Genomic DNA, 24,898 nt, shown 5'->3' with positions numbered 1-24,898 from the left:
CGCAGCGGGGGACGGACAGAAAGAAAGACAGATCTCTTCCCTCAAAGGAAAAGGAGAGTGCATTCGGACTATAAGGTATAACTATAGCTTCTCTCACTTTCCCTCAAACCGCAGAGCACGGCCTTAATTTTAAAAACAGTGCTCCATCCGTGGTACCAAGCCAGGAAGATGCCCAAACCGACGACATGTCCCTTCCCAGGCTCCCCTCTGTGGCTGGCATCCGTTGCTTTGATGGTGCAGTCGGTGATCTCCACTTCGTCGACCTACCGGAAACCTGCACCGGGCGGCGGGGGGAAGAGAACAGGGTTAATGGAGAGGACGCTGATTCTGCTGGATGTCAACACCCGCAGTCCAGTACAAGTTCTAAACGACAACTTCCTCTCTTTACAGTTGGATCCGTCCATTATAAAGGACGGGTGGCTGGACTTCCTGAGGTAGATTCCCTTATCACTGTCTGCTGTATCGGCGTTACCATCTTATTCTCATGTTTGGATCAAATGCATTGTTTTTGGTTTAGATGTCTCCGCTGAGCATGATCGGATTCAGTTGTATTACTATATTCTGATTTTGGGGAATCGTTAAACCATTTCAGATAGTTGGTTGTTGTCGATTTGTGCATCGGGCCTTTGTTTAGGTGATATTCGATATGGGGTATATGAAAATATGGAGTGGGCTAGAGATTGTAGCAGGCCTAACTTCATAATAACGTCGTCGAGCTTTACGTCTCGATCACACCGACAGTGTGTTGCCTTTTGGTACATCAGAAGTACATTCATTTCCAATGGAACGCTGCGTTTGAACTGCAGCATTTCGTTGCAGAGGCAGTTGCAGGGCGTTCTGTGTGGTGCATATGTTGGATTTATCGAACGTATGTATCAAACTGTATGCGAGAGGACGGCTTGCCAGAAATGGTAGCCGAAGGTGAATGTTGAACTACTGTTGCACACATTTCCAGAAGAAGCTGCTTACCATTTTTTACAAGGACACAGTCGGTGTTATCGAGGCGTTACCAATTTGTTTGTATAGTAAAGTCGCCTATTTTCTAATTTCAGTTCAGACACATTTTAACACCTATTTGACGTCATCCCGTGGCATGCGTGGATCAGCCGACCCACTGGGAACACACTGGTTAAATAAACGTTGTTCCCATGACATTGAAATGAAATCACGTTGAACAAACGTGGAAGATTCGTAGAATTCACGTCTGTGCCAAGTGGGTACACATTATGTAACTTATAAACATTTCTTTATTAACCTGGTGGTGTTAATAATAGGATTAGAAGTGGAATAATACTATATATATATATAGTTCACGACTGCATCGCAAAAGGTTGGGTATGGAGGAGGATAGTTTATATTGCGAGTAGCAGGTCTACATGGTGCATATGAGGCTCCCTGAAGACTTTCCGTAAACAGAGGTTTCTTATTTCCAAAGGTCCACTGTTATTGTCTGGGAGGAGAGAACGAGGTCATGACATTTTAACATAGCTATATGATTTAAGAATGATTCGTTAGAAATGCAATTGAGTATCAGTTTGTATTACTCTATATCGACATGTTTGTGATCCTGAAAAACAGTTGGAATTGGCTACTCAGATATTATTGGAGCCATAGAATGTGGTGCCCTGGAAGTAAACCATTTCAGCTTCCAATCAGCTTTAGCTATTGCGCAACGTTCCCAGATTGAACTTTCACCAGTCAGTGGGGAACTTTAGGGTCAGGATTTTAGCAAAAATGGAATTCTGGGTTAACTAGATGAAAATTGTTATTCCTAGAAGAACGCTTTCAATCATATGGAGCTACGACTTCAGTCGACGCTGTCAATTCAATGTTTGTTTTGTCTGGTTGATTTGTATGGTATCAACCTTCAGCAAGTAAATGTTGTCTGCATCAATTTAATAATAATAATGATAATGCTTTGCATAATGAACATAATCATAATAATCATAATGTCAATAACACCCTCATGTGATTAAACAATTATAGCCTTCCAGCAACTTGTTGCTTTACTTTGGTTCATACTTTTCACTACCTTCCTCTGTCTGTATTCACTGACTATTTCAATTGCACATTTTTCTAAAACATTTCTCCCAGATTTCTTTCTTAAAATGTAGTGTTGACGTTTATATGAACCGATATTTGAATTAACAGGCCTAGAGGAAACGTTTGAATCCATGGCCTAAATTCATTTTTTTTGCTCGGTCGGTGGATTTTAGAGACATAAAAAGGCAATTATTAAAATACAAAGCTAGGTGATTTAACTACTACAATAGTACAATTATCATCAAAATCGCAATATCAAGTCTGCATGAATTCGGCTAAAATCACAACATTGGAATGTGTCGGGCTATATTCTGTTTACAAAAACAATACAATAAGGTAGGCCTAAATGCTAATCCCATAAAATATTATTGAACACTGCATTAAAGCCACAGTACAATTTCCAGTAATTTAAATGAATGGGAAATATTCCTTTAATTTAGAAGAATGTAACATAAATCATAAATATACGCCTACTATAAAACTTTCATTTTCTCCATGTTTTTGGTCAAATGAGATTTTGTAAAAAAAATAATGACCCGTTTCAAATGTTATTTTAAAAAAAGCCAATGGAATGTCATTCCTTGAATAATACAGAAAACAAGTGCAATCTGCATGTGAAAATGTCTTGCATGGGATTTATTTGCTCCACTGTTTTTTTGGTGTTCCACTTTTAATGATATGCACAAATTACTATGTGGCTGTGGTCGAAAATTAGAACGTTTCTGTTTTTCATTCCGTGTCCAGTTTGGTGACACAACAGTAGAATGGAACGTAAATCCTTTACACGATTTCTATTCTAGAGCCGAGAGATATATCATTGAAACACGGTTAACAGCGGCACGGTGAGAGGGTCATAGTAGTCCTGTTATAATGGACAAGCTTTCATGTCCTACTTAAAAGGCCATCATGTAAATACGAGTAGGGTTCACTCGCTTGACTCTCAGAGAAACCTATAAGTGGGAAGAATAGTCAAATGTGTTTTGGAAGGCCGGTCTGGAAAGCTCATGGATAGGGACTTTCCAGAGAGTGTGGAAGAAAGTTGTGTCTTTCTGGGCACAATAATAAATGTTGCCCTGTGACATCTAAAAAACACTCTAATGTACTCCCGTGATAAATTAAATTGGCTGCATGTCTAGCTTTCTTTTGCTGAATCTGAATGCACAGGGCTAGCAAGCGATATCATGTAAATAAAACTGTCATTGTTTTATGACGTGAGCTGTTTGTCTCGTGAAAGTAGTTCTCAGCCTCTGTTGAGTATGTCGCTAGTGCTGGATAGTGCAACGACCATATACCCACGACGGAAATTATTTTCAAAATAACATCAAAGTAAAAGTAATTTCTTCTCAGAGTTGTATTTATACGTTGTGTATATGCATAATCCTAAAAACATTGTAATCGTGTTGGGTTTTTCATGCCATTTGTTTTGATACTTAAACAACAACATTTCAGATGTATTTGTGAACATATTCTTACCAGTCCTCTGTCTCCCTGTGTAGTTCCAAGCGTTTAGTAACCCTAGCCCGAGGACTGTCCCCGGCCTATCTGAGGTTCGGAGGAAAGAGAACAGACTTCCTCCACTTCCACAACCTGAAGAACCTTGCCAAGTTCAGAGGCCCCGGCCCAGATTACTACCTAAAGAACTACGAAGATGGTGAGTTAGGCATTATGGATTTGATTATTAATTTACAAAAATGCAAAACACTAATTTGTCATCTTTATTTCTTGTGTTGTTTTCCCAATTTGATTATATAATGTTTTGAGATGTTTAAATATACTTTAGATACAGTTGAAATCTTCTATATCCATGTTTAACCATAGGCCTATACTTGTTCTGGAGAAATTGAAATTCACGCAAGCTTTATTAGCATGATAAACACATTTCAACTAGAATGACTCGTTTCTGGTCTCTGTGTCCACCCTCAGACATAGTACGTAGTGACATCGCCCTGGACAAACAGAGGGGCTGTAAGCTGGCCAACCACCCTGTAATGATGCTGGAACTGCAGAGAGAGAAGGCAGCTCAGATGCAGCTCGTCCTCCTCAAGGAACAGGTCTCCAACATCTACAGTAACATCACAATAACAGGTAGGAGATCACACACACACTCACTCACTCACTCACTCACTCACTCACTCACTCACTCACTCACTCACTCACTCACTCACTCACTCACACACACACACACACACACACACACACACACACACACACACACACACACACACACACACACACACACACACACACACACACACACACACACACACACACACACACACACACACACACACACACACACACCACACACACACACATCTTTCTCTCTCTCTTTCTCTCTCCCTCACACTATTTAGTAAGTCAATCTTGCCAGAGCACAGCGATGTAAACCATCACCCCTCAGAATGACTAATGAAGGGATGGAGAGGAAGCGGGGAGGCGGAGACTACTGCCATTTCTGAATGGAAGGTCTAACGTGTGTGTGTGTGTGTGTGTGTAAGACTGTTGCTGAGTCCCAGTTTCCTTGGCTTCCCAGGGTGGTAACTGAGAACAGTTAGGGGCTGGCTGACAGTAGGCTGGGTATACCATATTATTTTGTAAACACTGCAAATTCTAAATGAAATTGATACAGCTGCATGTTAAGTTTAATTGCGTAATTTTATTCCAGTGTGTGTGTGTGTGTGTGTGTGTTTATGCGTGCTTGCATGTGTACGTGTGTGTACATGTGTGTGTGTTACTGTTCCGTTGGTGGTTATTATAAATTGTGTGTTGCGATGCTTTGCGGTACTTACAATACCAGTTGTGGTTCCACATGTAATGATGGTTATTTCAAACCAAACCATGTACTGCAGTTATAATTCGATCATTGTTATGAAATTACCATTTTACTGCTAGAAGGTACAGTAAAATACTAAGTAAACGGCAGTCGAGCAAAACAAAACGTAACCCCAGATGCACTCTGCATTTCTAACTGATCAACTGTAATGTAGAATATTACAGAGAGGAGAGATGAGGAAACTACAGCTGTTTGTGATTTATTAGAATAAAAAATGACTGTGTGTGTGTAGCCCCCCCCCCCCCCCCCCATGCTACAACTGTCTTGAGAAACACACACTGCAACTAAGGAGATATTCATGTGATGAAATATCAGGAATATCGAGTGATTATTCAGACATATTTACCATTAGAGAACTGATGCCATGACAGATAATTCCACTATTTTCACTGGAGACTTCAGAAATACTAATGTGTACTTTAATACATATTCATATTTCATACATCTTTATATTATCCCATGTGAATCCTCTAGCATCTGCATGTTCATCATAAATGCTCCACAAAGGGGTTTTGCATGAAACCATTTTTAATATACTGTAGTTGATAAGGTATGTTCTTGCACATTTATACATTGATATGCCTAGATATCCTTGAAGTCTATGCAGATCATCCATCATTGTAGAAGATCTTCATACCATACATACACAGGAGAGGTAAAGGGTTTGAATGAACGCATTTTTAACGCATCTCCACTATTTCACGTCCTGTATTATCAGACCCTGCTGATTCCCTTTGGTGAAGAGGTAGACATTGGTGTGTGTGTGTGTGTGTGTGAACTGTATGTAAGTCTGTGAGTCTGTGTGTGTGTGTGTGTGTGTGTGTGAACAGTATGTAAGTCTGTGTATCATAAACTGTGTGATTTCAAAGGGGCTCTAGCACACTAGTGAAAACATGGCCTGACTGCTCCTATCTTCTAGCGCTGAAGAGATGCATGGAGGAGAACCATTTGTTCATGTTTAGGTGCAGAGGAGTTTCAGTTCACAAGTTCAGGAGTCACACTGTGTATCACCCTGCTCTTTCTCTGTTGCAGCCTTGTAACATGGGTCTTATCATGAGATTGTGCTACAATATGGCCTAGCAATGTCTTCTGGTCCAAATGAAAGGCTCTTCTTCCTTTCTTCAAAGTTGTCTTTGTTCTTTTCCACTGTCACCCTACACTTGGTTTGGGGATGGATTATAGGTCCCAGGGTTTTCTTTAACCTTCTGTGCCATGTCAGTTTGAAAAAAGAGCCGCTCAAATACTATTTGACCGATTGATTTATGATCAGTCATATTAATAAAGAAATCAGGAGACACATTCTGCTCCGGTTATGTACTACATTAACAAAGCAGTGAATTCATGAGAAGTAAGGACATAGAGATCCTATAATGTATAGAAATTTATAGGGAATTATAGTGACATTGTCACGATCGTCGTTGTAAGGATGCTCGGACCAAGGTGCAGCGTGGTAGGTGTACATTTTACTTTTATTAAAATTACACTGAAAAACAACAAAATACAAAAACAAACGTAAGTCAACATGCAGTGCAGAAAGCAACTACACACAAACAAGATCCCACAATCTTAGGTGGGAAAAAGGGCTGCCTAAGTATGATCCCCAATCAGAGACAACAATAAACAGCTGCCTCTGATTGGGAACCATACTAGGCCAACAAAGAAATAGAAACATAGATTTGCCCACCCAAGTCACACCCTGACCTAACCAAATAGAGAATAAACAAGGCTCTCTAAGGTCGGGGCGTGACAGACATTTATAGCATAATGATTAAATGGGACGCTATGGTGTGTTCCATCTTTGTATTTAATTGTTCGTTAAGAGAATGAATTCTGCATTAAAGTTCCCTTTCTTTTACACAAACATTAGGAAAGGAGTAATATTTTACTTCAGACTCTCTTCCCATAAAATAATTCAGGAGAAAGATTTATTTCCTGTCGCTCTCCCTCTGCAGTCTGCTGTGTGTGTGTGTGCTTAGTGCATACGTGCGTGTGTGTGTGGCATGTGTGTGTGTGTGTGTGCATGAGTGTGTTGTTATTGAGCAGGTGCCATGGCTGTGTTATCTCTGTAAATGGTAGGGAGTAAAGGAGAAGCCAAGCAGAAGGACTTTATTTGCTCTAAGATGATTTTCTGGGTCAGGGCTTGCTCACATAACATTTTCATCGAGCAGCTTACAAACCTGCTGGACCGTCTCACGCAAATCACAGAGACAAACATACGGGGCTTGATTCTTAAACAAGATATTAGCTAGCTTATCATTGTGGAAATGGTATGGTCCTTTCTTCAGTTGGCATGTTTCTGTACCTCGTTTCTATTGCTTCTAAACTGACAAATGGAAAATAGCTTGTTGGGGAGCACCAGTAACGTCTGTAAGATGAGAGATAGAAACAGTATTGGAATGACCTCAGCTTTGTACAGAGATCTGCAGGAAAGAAGCCTCCTCTTCTCTCTAGCCTGTATGCGCTGGCACATGCTGTGGATGTCTGATGAATACTGTTTAAGTAAGACCTGTAGTGGTCCAAGTATGGCAGCTGGGTCCCCTGTAAAGGCTCAATTCAATTACTTTTTGGTAAGTATTTACGTTATACATTGCCTTGAACTGAAAAACTAATTTGTCAAAGTTTAATTCCAGAACATCCTTTAACTGTAAAGAATTGGAACAAGCCCTCATGGTTACCCTGTCTCTGTAGTGGTTTAGTGGGGAGGGTAACAGGGCACTGGGGAAGTGTTTAAGTAAGGTCTGGCAACAATCAGCCCAACTGTGTGTGTGTGTGGGCGTGTGTGTGTGTGCACGTGCATGTGCGTGTGTGTGTGTGTGTGTGTGCACGTGCATGTGTGTGTGTAGGCAGGTGGCGGACGTAGTCCCTTTAACAGCCCCTCTCCATCCTTTTCCACTCTACAGTCTGACCTCTGACCTCAAAAAGCTCTCACAGGCTCACTGCAGAATAAGACGTTCGCCCACGTTCTCCATTAATCCAATTTTGAAGTCGCTCCAAATGTCAAATTTCCAAGTGTTTTTGTAGCTCCTGCCGCTCTGTATCATTTCAAATTTCGAAGTTAATAGTTATGTTTAGTCACTCATTCTGAATGGTTAAGATAAGGGTTACGGTAAGGGTTAAGATAAAAGTTAAGGTAAGGGTTAAGGTTTGGGATAGAGTTAAATATTAAGTTTAGTCACTCATTCTGAATGGTTAAAGGTAAAGGTTAAGGTCTAGGGTTAAAAAAAATAGTTTAAAAAAAAAGTGTCTGCTGTTGGGATCAAACACACAACCTTCTGATTGAGTCACAGACACCATCCACCAACCTCAGGCAAAATACAAGCCTACTTGATTGTACTAGTGCTCACTTTTGCCCCTAGTGGCTTCGTTTGAAGGCATTTCCCGACATCCTCAGGACATAGGATAAATGTCAAATTTCGACGTTAATCTTGATTGACCTCGCTGCTGAGCTAAGCTTGTTAGAGCTATAAATCATGGCACGCACACACACACACACACACACTGTGAAAACATACCAGCTCAGACCAGGCAAAATCAAGGTCACCTTCACCCCTCATCACCCCTACCTCCCCCTTTGTCTCCTCTGGCAGGAAACCCAGACCAGACTGTCTCAGACAGTACAGACCCTCTCCTCGCACCCCTAACCTCCTGTCTCATCCTTCCCCCTACTCTCACCCCCTATCATGTCCCAGCTTACTTTTAATTTTTTTCTCTATCCCTGTTAGTCTCTCTCTCTCTCTAGGCCTTGTACAGTGTAAAGAGACAGATCTTGATTCAAACTAGGCCTTGTATAGTGTAAAGAGACACATCTCGATTCAAACTAGGCCTTGTATAGTGTAAAGCAGGCCTGGGCAACTCCAGTCCTCGGGGACCTGATTGGTGTCACAGTTTTGCCCCAGCTAACATACCTGACTCCAATAATCACCTAATCATGAGCTTCAGTTAAAAATGCAATTAGTTTAAATCAGCTGTGTTTGCTAAGGATGGGGGTAAAGTGTGACACAGATCAAGCCCCCGAGGACTGGAATTGCCCAGGCCTGGTGTAAAGAGACATATCTGATTTCAAACTAGGCCTTGTGTAGATTGAATCTAGATATGTCATTATGAGATGTTTCCCACACTACCTCCATGAATGTAGAATAAATATTGTTAAGATGTGTATTTTATCTAAGCTAATGTTCCTAAGCGTTGACCCCCCTCCTTATTTGGGTGTTTTTGGAGCCTTTGTATCTGCACCCCCAAACTACTTTTTTTAACAGTGTATTGCTGGTTGGCTTAAGATTCTCAAAAAGTGAAATCTAAAAAAATATATCTGTACACTTCTATAACATGCCATTTACATCCTAAATACAGAGTTGGTTGTAAAAAATTGTATTTCGCCTTTAATTATTAAGTATTTTTCCATGTCCTTTTGGTCTGTTTTGGCCTGTAGTCACACTGTCAGTTGGAATGCCTGTTAAGGCCTCTAGGAGTGCTAGTGATACAAAACACAAAATATTCATCAATATGCTGTAATATACACTGAGTATACAAAACATTAAGAACACCTGCTCTTTCCATGACATAGACTGACCAGGTGAATTCAGGTTTAAGCTGTGGTCCCTTATTGATGTCACTTGTTAAATTCACTTCTATCAATGTGGATGAAGGGGAGGAGACAAGGTAAAGCTGGGTTTAGAAGCCTTGAAACAATTGAGGGGAGGGGGGGTGCCACCCAATATTAGGAATGTGTTCCTAATGTTTGGTGTACTCAGTGTATAATTACCTAGCAGCCAACCTGCTTGCACCAATCCCATGTAATTACAGTAAAATACTGTGAAATACAAACCCCATCCTCCTTAATGAGTCATTAATTTATTCATTATGACAACAGTAGCATTTACTTTTTTACAGTCTTGTAAATATACAGAAATTTACTGGCTTCTGTGCTAATTTTCTGAAAAAATGACAGGATTTTCTTAACTCTCTCACTTTCACTCCAGATGCTCCCTTAGTTGATCCTTTCTCTTAGGGTGCAGTGAACCTTTGCCACGCTCAGTGTTGTCCTAGCTGTCTATATTTTGACAGCACTTAGTTACAACTGACTAACTACACTCTAGATCTAGATATATCTAGAAAGGTGCTATCAAGATCCTTAAAGGGCTCCTCCTGGGTTAATGCCTTTCTAGGGAGTTTTTCCTAGCCGGAGTGATTCTACAACTGCATTGCTTTGCTCTGTAGGGTTTTAAGTGTGCTTTCTGTATTAGCAGGAAGAACCCCTTATGAACCCGTTTTTCTAAGAGTGTATGTCTAGTTGACACCTTCGGTTTCAGACATTTAACCTGTGACCTTGAAGCAGCTTATGTTCCGAGGCTATGTCCGGATCCATGTTTTAGGGTTGAGGAAGGTCTATATTGGTGTAAAAACGTCATGGTGGGATGGTGTTTCTACAGTCTTGTTTCTGTAGGGAAAGAGATTTTTTTGTGAATCGTCATGTGTGTATTTTTGGACAGCTTCCTAACACATATTGTGAGGGATAGATATGGCGGATCATGCAAATGTGGGTGGAAAGCAAACATACCGAGTGCATCTGTGTGTGTGTGTGTGTGTGCGTGTGTGTGTGTGTTTGTGTGAGACACAGATGTTAGTATCTGTGAAGAGAATCATGGCTGTTTTTGAAGATTGAGCAGACCTAAATTATTTATTATTAATTCAATTATTTTACAGTTCACTTTCTTGTACACTATATATCAGGGGTATTCAACTGGGGTCCAGAGGTATATTACAGGAGGTACTGAGGGGATCCAGAGGTATATTACAGGAGGTACTGCAGGGGATCCAGAGGTACTGCAGGGGATCCAGAGGTACTGCAGGGGATCCAGAGGTACTGCAGGGGATCCAGAGGTACTGCAGGGGATCCAGAGGTACTGAGGGGATCCAGAGGTACTGAGGGGATCCAGAGGTACTGAGGGGATCCAGAGGTACTGCAGGGGATCCAGAGGTACTGCAGGGGATCCAGAGGTACTGCAGGGGATCCAGAGGTACTGCAGGGGATCCAGAGGTACTGAGGGGATCCAGAGGTACTGAGGGGATCCAGAGGTACTGCAGGGGATCCAGAGGTACTGCAGGGGATCCAGAGGTACTGCAGGGGATCCAGAGGTACTGCAGGGGATCCAGAGGTACTGCAGGGGATCCAGAGGTACTGCAGGGGATCCAGAGGTACTGCAGGGGATCCAGAGGTAGTGAGGGGAGCCAGAGGTAGTGAGGGGAGCCAGAGGTACTGCAGGGGATCCAGAGGTACTGCAGGGGATCCAGAGGTACTGCAGGGGATCCAGAGGTACTGCAGGGGATCCAGAGGTACTGCAGGGGATCCAGAGGTACTGCAGGGGATCCAGAGGTACTGCAGGGGATCCAGAGGTACTGCAGGGGATCCAGAGGCACTGAGGGGATCCAGAGGTATATTGCAGGAGGTACTGAGGGGATCCAGAGGTACATTACAGGAGGTACTGCAAGTGGTCTGGAGGTGCTGAGGGGGTCTGGAGGTACTGCAGGTGGTCTGGAGGTATATTACAGGAGGTACTGCAGGGGGTCTGGAGATATATTACAGGAGGTACTGCAGGGGTCTGGAGGTACTGCGGGGGTCTGGAGGTACTGCGGGGGTCTGGAGGTACTGCGGGGGTCTGGAGGTACTGCAGGGGGTCTGGAGGTACTGCAGGGGGTCTGGAGGTACTGAGGGGGTCTGGAGGTACTAACTGGTCTGGAGGTACTGAGGTGGTCTGGATGTACTGAGGTGGTCTGGATGTACTGAGGTGGTCTGGATGTACTGAGGGGGTCTGGATGTACTGAGGGGGTCTGGAGGTACTGCAGGGGGTCTGGAGGTACTGAGGTGGTCTGGAGGTACTGAGGTGGTCTGGATGTACTGAGGGGGTCTGGAGGTACTGAGGGGGTCTGGAGGTACTGAGGGGGTCTGGAGGTACTGAGGGGGTCTGAAGGTACTGAGGGGGTCTGGAGGTACTGCAGGGGGTCTGGAGGTACTGCAGGGGGTCTGGAGGTACTGAGGGGGTCTGGAGGTACTGCAGGGGGTCTGGAGGTGCTGAGGGGGTCTGTAGGGTCAGGACTGTAGGGTCAGGCCTGTAGGGTCAGGACTGTATGGTCAGGACTGTATGGTCAGGACTGTAGGGTCTGTCGGGTCTGTAGGGTCAGGTCTGTAGGGTCAGGTCTGTAGGGTCAGGCCTGTAGGGTCAGGCCTGTAGGGTCTGTAGGGTCAGGCCTGTAGGGTCTATAGTGTCAGGACTGTAGGGTCAGGCCTGTAGGGTCTGTAGTGTCAGGACTGTAGGGTCAGGCCTGTAGGGTCTGTAGGGTCAGGACTGTAGGGTCAGGACTGTAGGATCAGGCCTGTATGGTCTGTAGGGTCTTGACTGTAGGGTCTGTAGGGTCTGGACTGTAGGTCTGGACTGTAGGGTCAGGACTGTAGGGTCTGTAGGGTCAGGACTGTAGGGTCAGGACTGTAGGGTCTGTAGGGTCAGGACTGTAGGGTATGTAAGGTCAGGACTGTAGCTGCACTGTGCCTCTGGCAGCAGTTCCTCTATGATTTTATCCACCAGCCTGTGTAGCATAACCTTGGCCAGGACCTTGACGGCAACAGCCAGAAGGGATATATCCCACAACTGTTGCTGCAGATGAACTTGTCACCCTTGTTCTTATAGATGTTGAACATGTTTAGATCTCACCATTGTTGGTGTACGATCTCCCGGTCCCAACCCTCATTGATATACTGGTGGAGCGTTCTGGTGCGGAAGTATCCTCCCTGCTGAAGTACTTTTGCCGGGATACTGTCAGTGCCAGGAGTCATGTTTTTGAGGGAACCAATATCTGATAACACCTCTTGAACGTTTGACGGATGGTTGAGGTCTTGGAGGGGTGGATGGACAGGCAGTTCTTCAAGATGGAGTGGTCTGTTGGAGAGCACTTGTTGAGTAGGGCTTCAAAGTGGCAGCCCACCTTGACAGAATCTGTTTTTGGTCCTTCAAGAGTAAGACCGTCAGCTGTTTTCAAAGGGTTTGCGGAGCAGCTTCTAGAACCATAGCTAGATTTAACTGAGTTGTAGAAATTGTGCATGTCATTTTTGTCAGTGTAAATTTGAATTTCCTGTGCCTTATTTGTCCACCATTTGTTCTGCAGAGAATGCAAGGTTGTTGGCATTCACCATTGCTTGCGGAGGGTAGCAGATGTGGGGTTGTTGAGAGTAGCCATGTGCACTTTGTGCATATTGTCCAGTAAGGTTGTGATTGTATCCGAGTTGTCATCGAACCAGTCCAAATGTTTCCTACCTCTGTAGCCTATGGAGTGGGCCGTTGCCTCATAGAGCACTGAGCTGACAGGGGCCCACTTCTGGTCCATGAAGTCCTCGATGGTCAGGAGAGGCTCCATCTCCCTCAGCCTTTTAGTGAGAGGTCGACGGAACTTAGTCCTTACTGGCCCCCTCGGTGTTGGTGTAAAAATGTCATGGTAGAATGCTGTTTCTACAGTCTTGTTTCTGTAGGGAAAGATAGATTTTTTGTGTGAATCGTCATGTGTGTATTTATGGACAGATTCCGGTCACATATAGCAGAGTTGAGGGATGGATATGACAGAACATGCCAGCCTGAGCGGAAAGCAAATATACCGAGTGCATCTGGTGTGTGTGTGAGACAGATGTTAGTACCTGTGAAGAGAATCATGGCTGTTTCTGAGGATGTTGGAGACATTAAGCAGACCTAAAGTATTTTATGCTACAGTTCACTTTCTTGTACGCAACATACAGGGCATTCGGAAAGTATTCAGACCCCTTCCCTTTTCCACATTTTGTTACCTTACATCCTTATTCTAAAATGTATAGAATAAAATTAAAATCCTCATCAATCTATACACATCACCCCATAATGACAAAGCAACACCTTTTTTTTCAGAACCTTTACTCAGTACTTTGTCGAAGCACCCTTTGCAGCAATTACAGCCTCGAGTCTTCTTGGGCATGGCGCTACAAGCTTGGCACACCTGTATTTGGAGAATTGCTCCCATTCTTCACTGTAGACCCTCTCAAGCTCTGTCCAGTTGGATGGGGAGAGTCGCTGCACAGCTATTTTCATGTCTCTCCAGGGATGTTCGATCTGGTTCAAGTCAGGGTTCTGGCTGGGCCAATCAAGGACATCCAGAGACTTGTCCTGAAGCCACTCCTGCATTGTCTTGGCTGTGTGATTAGGGTCTTTGTCCTGTTGGAAGGTGAACCTTCGCCCCAGTCTGAGGTCCTGAGCACTCTGGAGTAGGTTTTCATTAAGGATCTCTCTGTACTTTGCTCCGTTCATCTTTCCCTCAACCCTGACTAGTCTCCCAGTCCCTGCTACTGTCATGTGCCTTTTACTGAGGAGTGGCTTCGGTCTGGTCACTCTACCACAAAGGCCTGATTGGTAGAGTGCTGCAGAGATGGTTGTCCTTCTGGAAGGTTCTCCCATCTCCACAGAGGAACTCTGGAGCTCTGTCAGAGTGACCATAGGCTTCTTGGCTACCTCCATGACCAAGGCCCTTGCTCAGTTTGGCAGGCAGCCAGCTCTAGGAAGACTCTTAGTGCTTCCAAACGTCTTCCATTTAAGAAGCCACTGTATTCTTGGGGACCTTCAATGCTGCAGAAAGTCAAGTGCTCTGAATACTTTCTGTACATATTCATGTACCTTCACACAATACACACACACACACACACACACACACACACACACACCAACATTCAAAGTTTCTCTAAATGTCACATTTTTGACGGTTAAGTTTTGGTTTTTAGGTTTGGGATAGGGTTACAACAGAAAAATCTATACGGTTAAGTTTAGGTATTACATCTGAATGGTTAAGTTAATGGTAAGAAAAATGTCAGGAAAAAGGTTCTAGCACTGGGATTGAACATGTGACCCTCAGACCCGGAGCTTGCGGCTTACAGCAAGCCTACTTGATGGTAATACGCCTCACCGTTGCCCCTAGTGGACGGTTTATAAGTAATCTCCCAACGTCCTGGATACCTGGATGGACGTCGAATTTCACCTTGAATCTTGAGCGACCTGGCCAGCATGCATGCACACACACACACACACACACACACACACACACACACACACACACACACACACACACACACACACACACACACACACATTTTCTCACTCTGACCTCATATGGTATCAAATGGCATGTAGGTTTACAGTGTGTAATCACTTGTTGGGCTTGTGTAAACATAGCTGTGAATATATGAGACATTAATACTTAAAACACAGTCCCTTTGAACTAACAACAGGAGTCATATGTGTGTGTGTGTGCGTGTGCGTGTGAGAGCGAGTGTGTCTGGGTGATTGCACTTGTTCGCATGTGTGTGTGTGTGCGTGTGTTTGTGTGTGTCTGTAGAACCCACACACAGATCCCGTCACCTTTGATGACCATTGTAGACATGTACAGTTCCATTACACTTCGATAAGTGAGCATCGTGGTATGATCAACATCTGATTGTGTACACACACACACTCACACACACACACACACACACACACACACACACACACACACACACACACACACACACACACACACACACACACACACAGTGGGGCAAAAAAGTATTTAGTCAGCCACCAATTGTGCAAGTTCTCCCACTTAAAAAGATGAGCAAGGCCTGTAATTTTCATCATAGGTACACTTCAACTATGATAGACAAAATGAGAAAAAAAGATCCAGAAAATCACATTGTAGGATTTTAGATTAATTTATTTGCAAATTATGGTGGAAAATAAGTATTTGGTCAATAACAAAAGTTTATCTCAATACTTTGTTATATACCCTTTGTTGGCAATGACAGAAGTCAAACGTTTTCTGTAAGTCTTTTTCACACACTGTTGCTGGTATTTTGGCCCATTCCTCCATGCAGATCTCCTCTAGAGCAGTGATGTTTTGGGGCTGTTGCTGGGCAACAAGGACTTCAACTTCCTCCAAAGATTTTCTATGGGGTTGAGATCTGGAGACTGGCTAGGCCACTCCAGGACCTTGAAATGCTTCTCACAAAGCCACTCCTTCGTTGCCCGGGCGGCGTGTTTGGGATTATTGTCATGCTGAAAGACCCAGCCACGTTTCATCTTCAATGCCCTTGCTGATGGAAGGAGGTTTTCACTGAAAATCTCACGATACATGGCCCCATTCATTCTTTCCTTTACACGGATCAGTCGTCCTGGTCCCTTTACAGAAAAATAGCCCCAAAGCATGATGTTTCCACCCCCATGCTTCACAGTAGGTATGGTGTTCTTTGGATGCAACTCAGCATTCTTTGTCCTCCAAACACGACGAGTTGAGTTTTTACCAAAAAGTTATATTTTGGTTTCATCTGACCATAAGACATTCTCCCAATCTTCTTCTGGATCATCCAAATGCTCTCTAGCAAACTTCAGACGGGCCTGGACATGTACTGGCTTAAGCAGGGGGACACGTCTGGCACTGCAGGATTTGAGTCCCTGGCGGCGTAGTGTGTTACTGATGGTAGGCTTTGCTACGTTGGTCCCAGCTCTCTGCAGGTCATTCACTAGGTCCAGTGTGGTTCTGGGATTTTTGCTCACCATTCTTGTGATCATTTTGACCCCACGGGGTGAGATCTTGCATGGAGCCCCAGATCGAGGGAGATTATCAGTGGTCTTGTACGTCTTCCATTTCCTAATAATTGCTCCCACAGTTGATTTCTTCAAACCAAGCTGCTTACCTATTACAGATTCAGTCTTCCCAGCCTGGTGCAGGTCTACAATTTTGTTTCTGGTGTCCTTTGACAGCTCTTTGGTCTTGGCCATAGTGGAGTTTGGAGTGTGACTGTTTGAGGTTGTGGACAGGTGTCTTTTATACTGATAACAAGTTCAAACAGGTGACATTAATACTGGTACCAAGTGGAGGACAGAGCCTCTGTAGCCTCTTAAAGAAGAAATTACAGGTCTGTGAGAGCCAGAAATCTTGCTTTTTTGTCCTCATTTCGTCTGTCATAGTTGAAGTGTACCTATGATGAAAATGACGGGCCTCTCTCATCTTTTTAAGTGGGAGAACTTGCACAATTGGTGGCTGACTAAATACTTTTTTGCCCCACTGTATATATATATATATGTGTGTGTGTGTGTGTGTATATATGTATATGTGTGTGTATATATAGTGTGTGAGGGGGGGGGTGCATCTGTGTCTGCAAACAAGTGTACACAGAAACAGAGAGAGGAATTCTCACATCTGTGAACTGCTTGAAAACGTTCTGATCAAAAGGAGTTGACACTGTTTATGCCAGAAACTGGGATTTTTTTTATCCACATGTGAAAATCAAAACATCTTGTCTTCCAGTTTGAAGCTTCAGCGTGCTGTTTTCTTCTCTCTCTCCATCCTTCCATCCCCATTCTGCTTTTTTTTCACACATTGTTTTACAAACTGTTTGATCTTTTCACTGTGACAATGTAATGTGACTCTAATCAAGTGTTTTCCTCAGCGAATATGACATTGGTGATAAACAGCACAACCTTCCTCCAAAGCTCAGAGAGAGAGAGAGAGAGAGAGAGAGAGAGAGAGAGAGAGAGATTCAGCCGATCACTGCCCGCACCTGCTAGCCCGTCCAGCACTACTCTGGACTGCTCTGACTTAGAATACGTATACAAATACCTAGATGTCTGGTTAGACTGTAAACTCTCCTTCCAGACTCACGTTAACCTCTTACACTTATGGTGGCGCTATTTCATTTTTGGAAGAAAAACGTTCCCGTTTTAAACAAGATATTTTGTCACAAAAAGATGCTCGACTATGCATATAATTGCTACTGTTCGAAAGAAAACGTGTCCAGAAATACAAATATCTTCTCTGTGCGTGCCCTTTAACGTGAGCTTCAGGCAAAACCAAGATAACTTGGCATCCAGGAAATGACAAGGATTTTTGAGGCTCTGTCTTTCATGATCTCCTTATATGGCTGTGAACGCAAGAGGAATGAGTCTGCCCTTTCTGTCGTTTCCCCAAGGTGTCTGCAGCATTGTGACGTATTTGTAGGCAGATCGTTGGAAGATTGACCATAAGAGACCACATTTACCACGTGTCCGCCCGGTGTCCTGCGCCGAAATTGGTGCGCAAAAGTCACCTGCCAGTATTTTTCCATGGGGCACAGAGAGAGAAGCAAGCTTCCACGAACTGCATGTCAATGAAGAGATATGTGAAAAAACACCTTGAGGATTGATTCCAAACAACGTTTGCCATGTTTCGGTCGATATTATGTAGTTAATCCGGAAAAAGTTTCACGTTGTAGGTGACTGCATTTTCGGTTCGTTTCGGTAGCCAGGCGCAATGTAGAAAACGGAACGATTTCTCCTACACACAGACGCTTTCAGGAAACACTGCGCATCTGGTATGTGGCTGGGAGTCTCCTCATTGAAAACATCAGAAGCTCTTCAAAGGTAAATGATTTTATTTATTTGGTTATCTGGCTTTTGTGAAAATGTTGCGTGCTACATGCTACACAAAATGCTATGCTAGCTTTGCATACTCTTACACAAATTAGTCAATTTCTATGGTTCAAAAGCATATTTTGAAAATCTGAGATGACAGTGTTGTTAAGAAAAGGCTAAGCTTGAGAGCAAACGCATTATTTTAATTTTATTTGCGATTTTCAGAAATCGTTAACGTTGCGTTATGCTAATGAGCCTGAGGCTTAGTCACAATCCCGGATCCGGGATGGGGAGTTTCAAGAGGTTAAGCATCTCCAATCCAAAATGAAATCCTTCACTCATGCTGCCAAACATACCCTCGTAAAACTGACCATCCTACCGATCCTCTACTTTGGCGATGTCATCTATAAAATAGCCTCCAACACTCTACTCAACAAACTGGATGCAGTCTATCACAGTACCATCTGTTTTGTCACCAAAAGCCCCATATACTACCCACCATTGCGACCTGTACGCTCCCGTTGGCCCTCACTTTATACTCGTCGCCAAACCCACTGGCTACAGGTTATCTACAAGTCTCTGCTAGGTAAAGCCCCACCTTATCTCAGCTCACTGGTCACCATAGCAGCACCCACTCGTAGCACGCGCTCCAGCAGGTATATCTCACTAGTCACCCCCATAACCAATTCCTCCTTTGGTCGTCTTTCCGTCCAGTTCTCTGCTGCCAATGACTGGAACGAACTGCAAAAATCTCTGAAGCTAGTAGCCAGTATCTCCATTTGCACATTCATCTTCTGCACATCTACCATTCCAGTGTTTAATTGCTATATTGTAATTACTTTGCCACCATGGCCTATTTATTTCCTTACCTCCCTTATCTTACCTCATTTGCATTCACTGTATATAGACTTTGTTTTCTTTTGTTCTACTGTATTACTGACTGTATGTTTTGTTTATTCCATGTGTAACTCTGTGTTGTATGTGTCGAATTGCTACGCTTTATCTTGGCCAGGTCGCAGTTGCAAATGAGAACTTGTTCACAACTAGCCTACCTGGTTAAATAAAGGTGAAATAAAAAATAAAATAAATAAAAAATAGCGAGATAGGTATGTTTTCTCAGAGTGAGCAGTTTCACCCTTACTGTGGTTCTTCCTTTAAAAGTTGCGTGCTGACCTCACCACTCGCATTGCAAAAAAAAAATGTACACATACATGTATTCAATCATTGCACACACACTGCTCACGCGTGTCAATGAGCGTCTGCGTAACCAGGCGCCAAAATAGAACTATTTGCGCTGCAAATCCCGCCTATCCCATCTCCTCATTGGTTTTTAGGAGCACATATCCACGTGGGTGATTGAAAGTTGAACTGAGGTCCACACTCCAGTCCAGTACGAGGTGGTAATACATCTTAAAGTTGGTTGTCAACAGCCATATAAAGTCCAAAGAAGAAGAAGCCTGAAGGAGAAGAGATTACTAGAAACACACTCGGTTTCCCCTTTTATATGTAGATTCATTGTCGGAGTAGTAGCTACCTAGCTACATTGGCATAAATGTTTAATGCTTTTCGACCTGTCCCCAAATTAATATAGTTGGTTCAGAGTTTGTTTTGATATTTCAACCTGCGTGTCCTAATCGCATCTGGTGTGGGTGGACAAAATCAACATGGGCGCGATGGCGCATGCAGACGCAAGCGCGAGAGCGGTCTGGGCAGCATGTTACACATTATGGTTATATGATTACCAGGGCTTTTCTTCTACAGCATGCTGCAATAGAATGAAGACATATACGAGCCTGGCCAAGATGTAAGTTCAGCGTTTAGCACGATAGACTTTTGATTGCCTGATTTCTGCCATTTCGCTCTGCACATGTGTCCGCACACAAAGCCATGCAGGCACTAACGCACGCACGCACGCACGCACGCACACTTTCTATTTTTCTATACGTGGACAACATGCCCAAAGTGTTTATCACAAGCGGACTGAACATATAATTCCATGTGTTCACAATATGCACCCAGCCAGAGTTCCAGGACCTTGCGAATCAATGTCATTTTAATAGCCTCATGCATGTGAGATGTTTGACATGTTTGAAAAGATTCCTTTCTCTCCTCATGTGGTTTGGTATAGGTCACTTTTTTTTAACTTCCAGAAGTATTCCAGGAAACACACTTTTTGTTTCAAATTATAAACTGGTATTCCAGAATCCATTGAACCGGTATATCAATTGGACAAGCATGTGGCAGGAATGAACAGCTCCCGGTAAAAGAGCCCTGTGTCAATCAATAAAATGTGTTTCTAAATTTCAGATATAAGCTATAGCCATTCAGTGTCGGGAATGATTTAGTTACTTCAATCAAATGAGCATCTGTTTAGATACATCTTAAGGCAGAGACTCTCTCGGGCGAGGAAGTGTGTGTGTGTGTGTGTGTATGTGTGTGTGTGTGTGTGTGCATGTGTGTGTGTGTGTGTGTCCTGAGGGGAAACATACGTCCTGCATTAGGACCAGACACATTTCATTCCTCTAATGTGACCCTCAGCCTGTCAGCCTGTTATTTATGAGCCAGACCTGAACACCATGACTGAAATCACCTCAATTAACTATACTGTTAATAATGAGAGGCATGTGCAGAGAGGAGTGGCAGTAGTCTGGTGTGGAGAGAGTATTAGGGCTGGGGTAGGATAAAGAGCATAATTCAGGAAACCTGGGGCTCTGGGGTATAGTAGTGTAGTGGAGAGAGTATTAGGGCTGGGGTAGGATAAAGAGCATAATTCAGGAAACCTGGGGCTCTGGGGTATAGTAGTGTAGTGGAGAGAGTATTAGGGCTGGGGTAGGATAAAGAGCATAATTCAGGAAACCTGGGGCTCTGGGGTATAGTAGTGTAGTGGAGAGAGTATTAGGGCTGGGGTAGGATAAAGAGCATAATTCAGGAAACCTGGGGCTCTGGGGTATAGTAGTGTAGTGGAGAGAGTATTAGGGCTGGGGTAGGATAAAGAGCATAATTCAGGAAACCTGGGGCTCTGGGGTATAGTAGTGTAGTGGAGAGAGTATTAGGGCTGGGGTAGGATAAAGAGCATAATTCAGGAAACCTGGGGCTCTGGGGTATAGTAGTGTAGTGGAGAGAGTATTAGGGCTGGGGTAGGATAAAGAGCATAATTCAGGAAACCTGGGGCTCTGGGGTATAGTAGTGTAGTGGAGAGAGTATTAGGGCTGGGGTAGGATAAAGAGCATAATTCAGGAAACCTGGGGCTCTGGGGTATAGTAGTGTAGTGGAGAGAGTATTAGGGCTGGGGTAGGATAAAGAGCATAATTCAGGAAACCTGGGGCTCTGGGGTATAGTAGTGTAGTGGAGAGAGTATTAGGGCTGGGGTAGGATAAAGAGCATAATTCAGGAAACCTGGGGCTCTGGGGTATAGTAGTGTAGTGGAGAGAGTATTAGGGCTGGGGTAGGATAAAGAGCATAATTCAGGAAACCTGGGGCTCTGGGGTATAGTAGTGTAGTGGAGAGAGTATTAGGGCTGGGGTAGGATAAAGAGCATAATTCAGGAAACCTGGGGCTCTGGGGTATAGTAGTGTAGTGGAGAGAGTATTAGGGCTGGGGTAGGATAAAGAGCATAATTCAGGAAACCTGGGGCTCTGGGGTATAGTAGTGTAGTGGAGAGAGTATTAGGGCTGGGGTAGGATAAAGAGCATAATTCAGGAAACCTGGGGCTCTGGGGTATAGTAGTGTAGTGGAGAGAGTATTAGGGCTGGGGTAGGATAAAGAGCATAATTCAGGAAACCTGGGGCTCTGGGGTATAGTAGTGTAGTGGAGAGAGTATTAGGGCTGGGGTAGGATAAAGAGCATAATTCAGGAAACCTGGGGCTCTGGGGTATAGTAGTGTAGTGGAGAGAGTATTAGGGCTGGGGTAGGATAAACAGCATAAGTCAGGAAACCTGGGGCTCTGGGGTATAGTAGTGTAGTGGAGAGAGTATTAGGGCTGGGGTAGGATAAAGAGCATAATTCAGGAAACCTGGGGCTCTGGGGTATAGTAGTGTAGTGGAGAGAGTATTAGGGCTGGGGTAGGATAAAGAGCATAATTCAGGAAACCTGGGGCTCTGGGGTATAGTAGTGTAGTGGAGAGAGTATTAGGGCTGGGGTAGGATAAACAGCATAAGTCAGGAAACCTGGGGCTCTGGGGTATAGTAGTGTAGTGGAGAGAGTATTAGGGCTGGGGTAGGATAAAGAGCATAATTCAGGAAACCTGGGGCTCTGGGGTATAGTAGTGTAGTGGAGAGAGTATTAGGGCTGGGGTAGGATAAAGAGCATAATTCAGGAAACCTGGGGCTCTGGGGTATAGTAGTGTAGTGGAGAGAGTATTAGGGCTGGGGTAGGATAAAGAGCATAATTCAGGAAACCTGGGGCTCTGGGGTATAGTAGTGTAGTGGAGAGAGTATTAGGGCTGGGGTAGGATAAAGAGCATAATTCAGGAAACCTGGGGCTCTGGGGTATAGTAGTGTAGTGGAGAGAGTATTAGGGCTGGGGTAGGATAAAGAGCATAAGTCAGGAAACCTGGGGCTCTGGGGTATAGTAGTGTAGTGGAGAGAGTATTAGGGCTGGGGTAGGATAAAGAGCATAAGTCAGGAAACCTGGGGCTCTGGGGTATAGTAGTGTAGTGGAGAGAGTATTAGGGCTGGGGTAGGATAAAGAGCATAATTCAGGAAACCTGGGGCTCTGGGGTATAGTAGTGTAGTGGAGAGAGTATTAGGGCTGGGGTGTATAAGATAAAGTTGGAAGGGTATGGTGGGAAGGGGACAGGGGACAGGGGGAGGAATGATATAGTCGTGAGGATTTGGTGTATGGATCCCTCAAATTCACATCTGAACCTTGACGCCATTTCCACTGCTTTTTTTCCATTCTTCCCCTCTAATCAGGGACTGATTTAGACATTGTACACCAGGTGGGTGCAATTAAATATTAGGTTGAATCGAAAACCACCAATAGTCCAGACCTTCTAGGGTAGGATTTCAATACCCCGGGCATATAGGAAAGGACAGGGTAAGTCGCTCTGGATAAGAGCGTCTGCCAAATGACTTAAATGTAATGTAAATGTAAAGGACAGGGTAGAAGGGGAAAAGGAAAGGGGACAAGGACAGGGAACAAGGGGAAAAGGAAAGGGGACAGGGAACAAGGGGAAAAGGAAAGGGGACAGGGAACAAGGGGAAAAGGAAAGGGGACAGGGAACAATGGGAAAAGGAAAGGGGACAGGGAACAAGGGGAAAAGGAAAGGGGACAGGGAACAAGGGGAAAAGGAAAGGGGACAAGGACAGGGAACAAGGGGAAAAGGACAGGTGACAAGGACAGGGAACAAGGGGAAAATGAAAGGGGACAAGGACAGGGAACAAGTGGGAAATGAAAGGGGACAAGGACAGGGAACAAGGGGGAAATGAAAGGGGACAAGGACAGGGAACAAGGGGGAAATGAAAGGGGACAAGGACAGGGAACAAGGGGAAAAGGACAGGGGACAAGGACAGGGGACAAGGACAGGGAACAAGGGGAAAAGGACGGGACAAGGACAGGGGACAAGGACAGGGAACAAGGGGAAAAGGACGGGACAAGGACAGGGGAAAAGGACAGGGGACAGGAAACAAGGGGAAAAGGACAGGGGACAAGGACAGGGAATAAGGGGGAAAGTACAGGGAACAAGGACAGGGGATAAGGGGACAAAAACAGGGAACAAGGACAGGGGATAAGGGGACAAAAACAGGGGACAAGGACAGGGGACAAGGACAGGGGACAAGGGACAAGGACAGGGGACAAGGACAGGGAATAAGGGGAAAAGGACAGGGGACAAGGAAAGGGTCAAGGGGACAAGGAAAGTGGAACAGACATGTTGAGTAGTGGACTTTAGGGAGCTGATGTGAAACTCTTTGTTCAGTTTACCAGCAATCCCCTAGACTTTGACCACAGCTTGAGTCTCTGAACTGTTCTCTCTGAGTTTGCGTGGCCTGCCAGGACCTGCCTGAGAACCAGGAGAGTTGTGTGTGATGTCTGAATACCCAGCAGACCCCTGCTGATTGAGCCGTCAATGTGGATTGGAGAGGAGTTGACTAAAGTGAATTTCTCTGCCATGTTTACAACAGATACAGTATATCACCCTTTGTGTCAAGAATATGATGACAAAGTTATGACTAACGCTTGTGGTTTGATAGGTCTTTAAATTTTAACATTTTAAATCATTAACTTGTACAGAATACGGTCCCTCTTCAAGCCACAAACTAACTATATCTCCCTCCAAAATAATAATGTTCAGACCAGGAAGAAAAAATAAAGTTGCTGACTCTTCTTCGGTTGCAATACAAGTTCACAGTCTACAGCTGCTGTCTGCCTGCTCTGCCAGCAAATGCTCACCCTCAACCAAAGGAGATGTTTAACTCAGTGGAACCTCTCATGGTGAATGCCAATATATTAAATCTGCCCACCAAAAATGTGTGTTGTGTTGAGGCTGCGGACACCTGTGAAGCTGTAGTGTTATTTCACTTTCATTCCCTCCGTCTGTCTCCCTCTCTCCTCTTCAACTTCTGTGGTTGTTGGGATTTTTCCGTCTTGTCAG

General features: G+C 44.2%; 1 protein-coding gene across 1 annotated transcript in view; it reads left to right on the top strand.

The window, feature by feature from the left end:
* The window catches only part of LOC135523484 (inactive heparanase-2-like), a 211,238-nt gene continuing 186,340 nt past the window's right edge, over positions 1 to 24,898 (top strand). Inside the window, exons 1-3 of the mRNA XM_064950182.1 lie at positions 1 to 434; positions 3,540 to 3,694; positions 3,967 to 4,128. Coding sequence (XP_064806254.1) covers positions 169 to 434; positions 3,540 to 3,694; positions 3,967 to 4,128 — 583 coding nt within the window. The 5' untranslated portion in view covers positions 1 to 168. The remainder of the gene's footprint in view (positions 435 to 3,539; positions 3,695 to 3,966; positions 4,129 to 24,898) is intronic.

Source organism: Oncorhynchus masou, chromosome 31 (genome assembly GCF_036934945.1).
Source record: "Oncorhynchus masou masou isolate Uvic2021 chromosome 31, UVic_Omas_1.1, whole genome shotgun sequence".
NCBI lineage: Eukaryota > Metazoa > Chordata > Actinopteri > Salmoniformes > Salmonidae > Oncorhynchus > Oncorhynchus masou.
Note: the sequence above shows the minus strand (reverse complement) of the source record. Positions and strands in the feature narration are given on the sequence as shown.